This window comes from Vigna radiata, chromosome 8, assembly GCF_000741045.1.
Source record: "Vigna radiata var. radiata cultivar VC1973A chromosome 8, Vradiata_ver6, whole genome shotgun sequence".
In the NCBI taxonomy this organism is placed as follows: Eukaryota; Viridiplantae; Streptophyta; class Magnoliopsida; order Fabales; family Fabaceae; genus Vigna; species Vigna radiata.
In genome coordinates this window covers 41,021,183-41,031,898 of record NC_028358.1, presented here as the reverse complement: position 1 = coordinate 41,031,898, position 10,716 = coordinate 41,021,183, and the positions used below count along the sequence as shown (strand labels likewise).

The 10,716-nt window shown below is 30.7% G+C and overlaps 1 protein-coding gene across 3 annotated transcripts; it reads left to right on the top strand.

The window, feature by feature from the left end:
• Positions 1–6,805: 6,805 nt before the first annotated feature.
• On the top strand, positions 6,806–10,391 carry LOC106771836 (traB domain-containing protein). 3 transcript variants are annotated; one of them, XM_014657829.2, is made up of 7 exons: positions 6,806–7,267; positions 8,523–8,638; positions 8,710–8,798; positions 8,869–8,943; positions 9,240–9,347; positions 9,760–9,855; positions 9,949–10,391. In XM_014657829.2, exons 1-7 carry the CDS (start codon positions 6,897–6,899, stop codon positions 10,201–10,203), a joined length of 1,110 nt encoding a protein of 369 aa, XP_014513315.1. In that variant the 5' UTR covers positions 6,806–6,896; the 3' UTR covers positions 10,204–10,391. The 3 variants fall into 3 exon arrangements, with proteins under 3 accessions (XP_014513315.1, XP_014513314.1, XP_014513316.1); XM_014657828.2 differs by having other exon boundaries at positions 9,754–9,855; XM_014657830.2 differs by having other exon boundaries at positions 7,155–7,267; positions 8,510–8,638; positions 9,754–9,855.
• Positions 10,392–10,716: the final 325 nt, after the last annotated feature.

Here is a 10,716-nt window from a genome sequence, read left to right as displayed (position 1 = left end):
GCTCGGTCGTCCCTAGCACCCGGTGTGGTGTAGTAGCTGCCTTTACTTATCAGCTGCCACCCGAGGTTAGTCCTACAACGATCATCTAACCTTATGACCGAGGACCTCCTGCCATTCCCACGCATGAGTAACCTCTCTCTATATGAGAAAGTGTTCTCACGGAATATCAGGATCACGACGACACCAGAGTCATTCCCACATTCATACTTTACCAATCATCACCAATTCATGAGACATTCCTCCAGTGAAATTCCCTTACTCAACCAAATTCAATCAAGGTTCATTATTACTTCCAAACTGTAAGGATGTTAAGAAAAGGACCGGGTGAATCAAAGATAGAATAAGAGATTGAGTAAGACAAGAAGGTTTGACCGAATGGTCCGGCAATGAACAGAACTAAATACCAAAGATTGAATTAATAGTGACCGAACGGTCTAACCGAAACGAGAAACTGTGTATCAAGAATTTAAATAAGTGACCGGACGGTCTAATCAAAGGTGAGACTGAATAACAGAAGAATGTCAAATGATTGGCCAAATGGTCCGACAAAGAATAAGATCGTACCCCAAAGGATTGACTATAAGTAATAGACATCCGGACAGTTTGGCAAAGAATGTTATAGAACAAACACTAATCTTGGTCGAAGGCTGGTCTATGACCGAACACTTCTCAAAGACTTTAGTCAAACAAACCGGACGTTTCAATAAACAAAAGCTCACTAGACCATTCAGTCACTAAATGACCGAACGGTTTCAAAAGGAAGAATATCAGATTTTGCAGGTTTTATATTTTAAGTGTCAGCCTAAGGCCGAACACTTGTAAAGGCGAACGCTTGGTTTATGACCAGCGTTCTTAAGTATATGACAATGAAATGATTAAAGGAAAGCAACTAAGTTTAGTAAACACACTAGGTCGATCAGTCCGAACAGACNGAATGGAAAAAGGGAGGACCGAACGGTCCTAATGACCTTCGATCTCAGATTCATATTTTCTCTAAGTTTTATACATACTCATATCAGTGCAAAATTTATAGTTCATACTTATCATACAACTCATACAACAACATACCATATTTCAATCATAAGAAATCAAGCAACATACTTTAGATGTGAATCATTCATTAAATCAGACACACATTCAAACCATGCAAAGAAATTATAATTAAACTTTATAAGCTTCCCTTACCTCTAAATCCAGCTAGTACGTCTAAGGTTGGTTGGTTGGTAGCAATTTATCTCTTCTAAGGTTTCCAAAGTCTAGAATCAAATACAAAAGTAGGTTCAGAGGAATGGTTTCACAGGTACGTGCAAGCTTTAATGGTGCATGCATGCAGGAAGGCTAAGGAACTTCAAGGGTTCGGACACTTACCAGTTCAGAATGAAATTCTGGTTGGTACCGTTTGAAGGTCTTGGTGCCGGCAGCAATAATCCTGAACGGATGCAAGTGATCGGAGAAGAATTGGAGGTTAGAAATCTAGAGAAAAGGTTGGGAGGTTTTAGAGAGAAGGAGGAGGATTTGAGATTTTCAGAAAGACAAGTTTGAGGAAGATGAAGTTTGCATGGGAAAAGTGGCGCCAGGATTTTTCATCTTACCTTAAATACTGCCTCCACTAAGAACGTCCGGTCCACTCCCAGCGTGCCACCTGACTTCCACTTCCTGGAAGTTCACATTCCTGCTGCTGCCACACGGATCACGAAGAAGGGAATTAAAAGCTTGGCAGAGTTGGTCTCCCACTTTACCAGGGAAGACCGGATGGCTGACACGTGTACCCCACTAAGGAGGGATATTAAATGGGGTGTGACAAGTGAGATGTGTAAACACTCTAATTATATTATTAAAAATAAATAAGTCAAATCAATTTATATAATTATATACAATATATATATATATATATATATATATATATATATATATATATATATATATATATATATAAAAATTAGAATAGAACATCTTCGCGTATATCTCTATCAGCAAACACATCCTAATTTAGTTAATGCATTAATATAAAGTGAATCCAACCAAATTACAATAATTTTTAACTTATTAAAAAGTGAATTAAATTAAATCCCTATAAGCAAACACATCTTAAGTTTGTTAATTCATTAATATGAAGTGAACTAATCACAATAATTTTTAACTTATTGAAAAGTGAACTAAATTAATTTTATTTATTTTTAACTTAATTCATAATTAGTCAATATGTTTGAGTCAAATTGAATCAGTACAAAAATTTAGGATTTAAATTAACTAGCTATACATAAAATAAGAAGGTATTTTTAAAATGATATACAAAGTCTTCGTAATTATAATAATGTCGATTCTAATAAATTTATACTATATCATAAAAATATATAATGATTTTATTAAAATAAAGTGTTTTAGAATAATCAAATTTACACATAAAAAAATCATCGACAAAACTATGATTTGATAATCTCGCGACAGAGTGCATTAGGACATCAAGAATAAAACCGTTCACATTACTTTCAATCATTTTAAAAATAATATTACACGTTTTTCTATCTTACGATCATGTTATATTTCTTATATTTCAACAACTTAGAAATTCTTTTTTCTTTTATAATAAAATCATCTAATATTTTTTTATTAGATAACATGGTAGGGAGTGAGATAATAGAAAAAGAAAAGAAAGTTATTTAATTTAAAAGAAGGGAAGTAAAAATAAAATAGATTTATTTACTATTTTAAATAATTATTAAGTATATTATTACAAAAATTCATAATTAATTATTTAAATTCAAAATTAACATAAATAATAATAAAATATTCGTGATATAATGGATTATATTACATCCTTCTCATTTTCATGCAAACATTTTGATTAAATATTTATATTATAATCCATAATACATAATTTAAAAGTATATATATACTTTTACAAGAAAGTTTTGGTGTCTAATATTCTTTAATAATAGTTATATAATTTCATTTTATATACATTTATTAAATACTTTTTTTTTCTCATCTTCCTCTTCTTATCACATTATATATCACAGTTAAAAATCATTTTATTAGGATACATAACTTAAAATATCATATCGTAACAATGAAACAATTAAATCTTGATAAAAATACAAGAAATACATGATCATATTAGATATAGAAGATGATAATCGAGAAATAGGAGTAATACATAAGTACAACCAATGACCAAAAAACAACAGAAGAAAGTAGAGAAGCAATGAAAATCTTTCAAAATAATTAACATCCTTTATCTTCAAAAGAAAAAATAGAGCTTATGCCAGCAATAAATCACTTGTCTTAGAAATAGTATGAATATATGAAGTTAGCTAAGTTCCAAAAAAGCAAGCATAAAAATTATAGTTGGGAGTCATAAAATCCAAACACTGGTTACAGTACCTCACATCTTCAACCATAAAATGATGCTTCCTTTGGCACAACCAATAAGGAAATAATCGTCATTGTCACGGTCTTTAACATCATTCTTATCTTTGTGCATTTGTTTCTTTTTTTGGGTCATGTCATAGTGCTTTTCAAAATAATTATTACAACTAAGACTATCTTTGAAGCATAAAGTTTTGTCTATCTGTAAGACTGTAACCGTAGTCAGTATCTTTCAAAGTTTGATTCTCAATGAAAAAGATAAGAAAAATACTCTTAAATATTGCTTCTTTTCTCAGTTTCAGATTCTGATGTACTACTCTATGACTGAACTTCTCAAAGCTAAACTATTTTTATTCGAGGTTTCTGGTCTACCTTGTGGAATGCTTTGTCTTATGTTTTCTTTCAACATGCTATATGTCCGCGTGTGATGCTAAAAGGAGGCACAGGGTACGTTGTTGGTGGAAAGTCACATTTTGCTCTGATACTACATGTACTAATTTTGCTGGAACCATGTGGTGGGTAAAATATTTAAATTATATGAATAGTTAGAATTGGAACATGTTCAATGTAACAACACCGTTTTCTTGTCTATCACAGTCAGTGAGGAGGGTATCTGTTGTTCTAAATATAATAAATCATGATTACTAAAAACCCACCAACGTCAATGATTACAAACACGGATCTTTTTCTGTTATTTGTACAACTCGATCAAACATACAAAAATGAGTTCTTCTGCTGAATGATTTAATTAATACACACCTTTTTTTAATCAACAGGGCATTAGAATTTAGAAGGAGTAGGAAAACCAAGAAAGATTAACGACAACATTTTTCTGTGTCTAAAAGCGACAGTAAAACAACTGAAACAGTTCAAAACAACCTAACATGGTTATCAAAGTTGAATGTGATTAATGTAGCTAAAAAATATCAAAATTTAAATGACGGAAATTAAAATCTCTAGATGAACTTCAAAATGATTAATAAGAGATATTAAACCTATCAATTAAACATGCAACAGTATTCACGTTGAGAAGTGTGTGTCTAGTGTAAGAATGTGACGTAGGGAAAAAGACAATGATTTCCAGCATGGGCCTAGTTGATACGATTAAGGCCTAAAAACACGCTATACAGTACATTTAGATAATGCAGAAAAAGAATTATTACACTAGTTATTCGCGGGAGAGGATTCACTCTATTGTTTTAAATTAGAGATCCAAAGATGGTGTTTGAATTTACGGATTAGGGTAAGCAATGCATGCATTTTAGGCTAAGAGAGATATGTTTTCCATATAAATATCAAAATAGGTTACAACTCACGGGTCAATCCGACCTACTCCAGGTTTGAGTCGGATTAAGTTTTAAAAACATATATATTTTTTTATGCGGGTTCATTTTCAATCCGATTTATTTAAATCCGGTTTATATGGGTTGAATCCATGGTGAGTTGAATTGACTCACCAACCCACCTAATTTTATTTTTTTAATTTATTATCTTATAAAACCCTAACAAATACTCTACTCATTCACCATGGTTGTATACCAAAAAAAATATTATTTTGTACTTTTTTTTATTATTTTGAAATTGTCTTAAGTTTAACATTATTTTGGAAGCTAAATTTATTAAATTTGAATTACAAAAATTTTGTAACTTTTTTATTTAAAAATATTTGTAATTAAGTGAACTAGTGAGTTTAACCTATCAACAGGTGGTGGGTTGGATTGGGTTCGAATTTTTTTGACTCGCTAATAAATGAGTCGGGTTGAGTTGGTTTACTAAATGGTCAACCTGTAATTGGTCGAGCCGAATTGAGCCAGATGACCTATTTTGACAAAACTAGTTTTCAATAACACGACAATATGGTATATATCCTCGTTTAGAGCTACTATGATGTTTTAAATAGAATTTTTAATATATGTTTCTGAATTCTTTTATGCTTTGAGTTTTGATCCCCATGATTCCTGCTGCTGCAGCTTCAATACCTTAATCTGTATTGTATTACTAATTCGGAACCTATGGTCAACTTAAAGTTAATTATGTTTAGATAAAACTACTTAGAAGTTATTTAAATTTATCTTGTCTATAAACCAACCCGTATGTTCAAAGAGAATATCCTCACACATTCATGAAATATATTTGTCCAAATTTGTCTCGCATTTAATAAGTTATTATGTTTCTCAATATTTTCCACGGCTAATACTTTCTGTCGTTACTTTGTTGCTATTGGATCGGATTTGCACTTTTCATGGATCCGCATGTTATGGCAATGCAAAGAGCACTGTGCTCATTGGGCTTTAAAACTCTGAATTCGAATTGTATTGGATTGAGTAAGTTGAATCCAAATCATATGTTACTCACCCTTAAGAGTAAGTGGGAATGAAATGATCGTTCCTTTCCAGAGATTTTTATGAGTAAATGAGGAAGAGTGTTTAAGAGAGAGTTTAAATTCTATCTCTTCTCAGATGAGGTGATTTAGAGGATAAAAAATGCAATTACCAAATGCTACTCTTTTTTTTTTTTTAAATTTACAGTTTTTATTTATGATAACTAATAATCATAATAAGAACAAGATACATATTTTTTTATAAAAAAATATCCAACTTTTCTTTTGAATTAATTTTAATTAATTAGATTACATCTTTTATTAATTGTAATCATAAAGAAAAATATGTAATTTATCACTTAATTTATTAAAACATTTTTTTTATCTTTTTCATCCATCAAATCATTTACAAATTTTATAAATTTTATTTCCAAATCTCTTTATTTTCCTATCCAAATCTTTTAAAAGAAACAAGGCCACTCTATGTTTTCTCTCTTAAATCATTTCCTTAAAAGAGAGAGCATAATAATTAAAGAATTATCTCCATCACCATAGTTAGTGAGATTGTTATCCAACACATTTTTAATAAGAATAATAAAAAATAAGTAGTTGTAACTAAAACCTTAGTTAGTTTTAAATATTAATTTAGACTCTAATTCACCAATCAATTATATTTTTTTATTAATAATAGATATTATCTTACATATTAATAATTTTTAGTTTATAAAATTGTGTCTAACTTAATTAATAAGTAATTATTTTTGTCTTTAAATTTAATTATTATTTAATATTTTTCTTGTAATGATTGTATTTATTGTATTTATTTATGCATGTAATTTCGACTCAAATATATATATATATATATATATATATATATATATATATAAATTATTTATTTATTAAATTATATCTATAATGTATTTATTTTTATCATTTTAAACCTTAATGTTGAAGTTTACTTTTAAATGATAAGGTAACATAAAGTTATTATATATGTTGTGATATTTCGTGTATAAAAATTTTGTTCACCTAAAAGAAAAATAATAAAACTTTATATTTCATAAATTAAAGTAAATAAAAAAAATTTAAGAAGCAAAATGGGGAATACCATATCAATAGCCTTCATCGAAATTCACCTCCACAAGCTGCTCTTATCGTCATCACTTGGAACGTGCTTCTCTTCCACGAACTCCACTCCTCAACTACGATGAAGTCAATCTTCCCAGTTTTCAGGAGCAACCCATTTTCCCTCTCAACAACACCTCTGAAACCCTTCAGGGCTTCCGTCAAACCCCCACCCCCAGATTTTGATTACAGGCGAGAGATCTCGGAGGAGTCCAGAGCCGCCATAGCCGAATCTCACCCCGAGTTGCTGGACTTAGCCGACAATGGGAGCTTGATCTTGGTCCAGAAGAAGAGGTTTGGCCCAGTCCCTTCTTGGAGGACCGAATTCGTGGAACCTGAATTCATTTGGCTGATAGGAACTTCCCATGTTTCCAAGGATTCGGCTATGGAGGTAGAACGCGTGGTGCGCGCTTTGAGGCCTGATAATGTTGTTGTAGAGCTCTGCAGAAGCAGGTAACTACAACCACTTTTGTTATTCACCTGCTTCATTATCTTTCATGGAAATTATTCATCATGTCTCAACAATTAAGGCATCTCTTGATGGGGAATAGTGTATGTGTGCCTCTGTGGGGCTGTAATTCCACAGCTGCGGGAACCGTTTCTAGTTGCGAATTAATCATAGTGTTGTTTTGTTGTTTTCCGTGCAGTGTTTTTTAAATTTTAATTGCATAGTGGCGTATTAGTTATCTTATAATAATGTAATTAATTTAAACACTGTAACAACTTTTAACTGTTATGTTAAGATTCATGATTTTAAAAGACAAAATGTTAACTGTTCAAAAGTTGAAAGATCACGACACAAAATTAATAAAGATTTAAAAAATATCATGTTCTTAAAATTCTCCATGGATGGAGAAATTATGTTGAAAAATCAGTGTCTACATGTTCATATTTATAAGAATCAAACTCTCTATATAATAATAACACACAAAAATGACTTAGATCTAAACACTTGAAACATGCTGTAGGGAAATTTAAGAAAATAAAGAGTGACTAATGGGAGTATCCGTATAAGATTGACTACATATGAAACAAAGATCAATTTGTAAGAAATTGAGAGTGACGTATGTATTAAGTATAAATCCTCTGAGAGTAGTTGAGGGGTGAGAATCTAACATTGTGATTGATGAATCAGATGTGGAGTAAGAAAGAAAAAAACAAGAGGGCGAGTGGAAAGTGTATACTACAACCGGAAGAAAAAGAGAAACGTGACAACATTGCTTGTACTAGAAAAGAATGACAAATTTTCCTGTGCAAAGAGAAGATGGAATGAAAATGAATAATAAAAAGAAAAATGATACTTTGATACACCTATATTTTTTACATTCATTTGACACTATCCTTACTTGCTTTTTACTCTCATCTTTCTTGAAAAACTAAAAATTTTATACTTTTTGAACCATTTTATCCTTATATTCTGTGTCAAATGAATGCAAAAGTGTATCATGATATCATCATTCTAATAAAAAAGTCAAAGTCACACATGAATTTGAGAATAGTTTCAAAGAGATAACATAAGTATTACTGTAAATGGACTGATGTAAAACTTAACTCCACGGATATAACATATATCTCATATTTTTCCTTTCCTCTTTCTTATCCTTTTCCAAATTCTAATGTACAGGTCTGATTTTTTATTTTCCAATTTATACTATCCACATTGTTTATTCCACATCTTAACTTCAATTGTTACAGACCTCATTTCCAGAGCTGGGATCATGTATGTTTCTGAGGATGAAGACCCAAGGAAACAATTGCGTTCTAACATGTTTTCCTTGAGTGGCACCGGTTTTTTTGGAGCTGTTGGTCGTAGCATAAACCTAGGTAACTTTGCAATTGTTTATTTATTATAATATCTAAAAAAAAAACTTATTTATTATTTATCTAAATATCAGGTGGTCAAACTGCATTAGCATTACGATTACTTTTGGCTGCTTTTTCATCGAAGATTTCTTCGGATATTAATCGCCCTTTTGGTGATGAGGTAGTTTCAAAGTACTATAGATTTCTAGTACTTGTAAGTAGAAGGTATTTTAATAATATCTATAATGTAGTTCCGTGCTGCTCGAAAGGCTTCCGAGGAAGTTGGTGCACAAATAGTTTTAGGAGATCGACCAATTGAAATAACGGTATGTACATTTTTTCAGATTTTCTATATCAGGCACAACTTCCATTAACACAAAGCTTAGTGAGTACCTTAGTTTATGTTAGTTGAATGCAAAAATTATATCTTCACAGTTAGGCTAACTTGATAATTAGTGAAAGACAATTCTTTAATGATACAAAGTGTTATGTGTGTATACACTCATCCTCTCCCTCGATTAATGTATTGATTTCAAACCACGTGAAAAAAAAAACCACAGATTTATATCATGGATTTTATGGTAAAAAAATCATTTTTCCTTGTCTATTATCTGTTTTGCAGCTTCAAAGAGCATGGAAGGCTATGAGATGGAGTGAGAAACTAAGTTTAGTGTTATCAATTTTTCGTGGGATAGCATTTTCATCAAACATGGCTGTAAATAAGCTAAAGGTTAGTTTGTTTGATCAAGATACTACAATTTCAGTTATATTATTTTTATTTTCCATGCTAAATCTCTATCTTCTATATAATGATATTAAGGAATGAAAAAAAAAGGACTTTGACTTTTGCAGAGAACTAACTATCTCACTGAAATAATATTTGAAGTATTAACAAGCTATTTTAAGAATGTCCATATGATCAATGTATTGCCTTTGATTTTGGTTTTATAGTTTGTCGAGGGATTCACAGACATATGTGGTGAATCGTTTATGCATTATTTAATTTCTTCGATTTAAATGAAAAACTGAGTCACTACTCATGTTATGATTGGATTGATATGTTGAGCAATGATGGTATGGTATTGAGGAAGTAATCCGGATTATTTGAAAAAGTATAAAGAGTGAAATATTGGTAGTTGCAGGAAGCAAGTTGGGATGATGATAAATTTCAACTTTATGAGCAGCTGAGTTTTTCATATCCTTCCTTATTGTCACCTCTCATACACGAAAGAGATACAGTGAGTGTTTCTTTTTCCTGTTTGACTTACATAGTTTCAGCATCATTTGACATGCAAATGTAAGTAAAGAATGGTGTATTATTTTTGGTGCAGTATCTTGCATGGTCATTGAAGAGAAGCAAAGCTGTGAATAACAGTAAAAGGGTTGTGGGTGTGATAGGAAAAGGTCATATGAAGGGTGTAATATATGCGTTGTTATGCGATACAGGAAATTTGAGGTTTAGGGACCTTGCTGGGAAAGATTCTTATGGTGGTTGGATCAGTGACCTAGTCAAGAGTTTAGTGAGGGATACAATCATCGGTATCTTCTTATGGGCCTTATATGAATTCATAAATGGACGAACATAAATCAAGCCCATTTATATTTTTCATTGTTATTGGATTATCCAACTTCCAAAAGCAAACCACTTTGGACCACTTAGAAGGAAAAAAAGAAAAAGTATAGGTATAAAAAGACTATGGATGTACATCATACCTTTTATCGGTGTATATGCTAAAGCAGTTCGTTAATATTATAGATGAAATTGTTCGATAAAGTTATTTTATTTGTGTTTGATAAGGTATTTTTTTAAATTATTTTTTTGTCCACTCATATTTTTAGAACAGATTATTTAAAACTTTTCCATTTTGTTTTTATTGTTACACGTTTTTTATTATTAATTTAATATTACGCTCATTTATTATTGTTTTAATTATTCAATTGTTTTTTTTTTTAATAAATATTTGTTTGTTTAGAAATGATAACTGTTTTAAATTACAGTGAACGATAAAATATTACTTGAAATTCAATCTATATAAAATATGGTTTATAAAAATAATTAAAACACAGAAAGTTATATGTATAATGAAAAGAGATTTTCA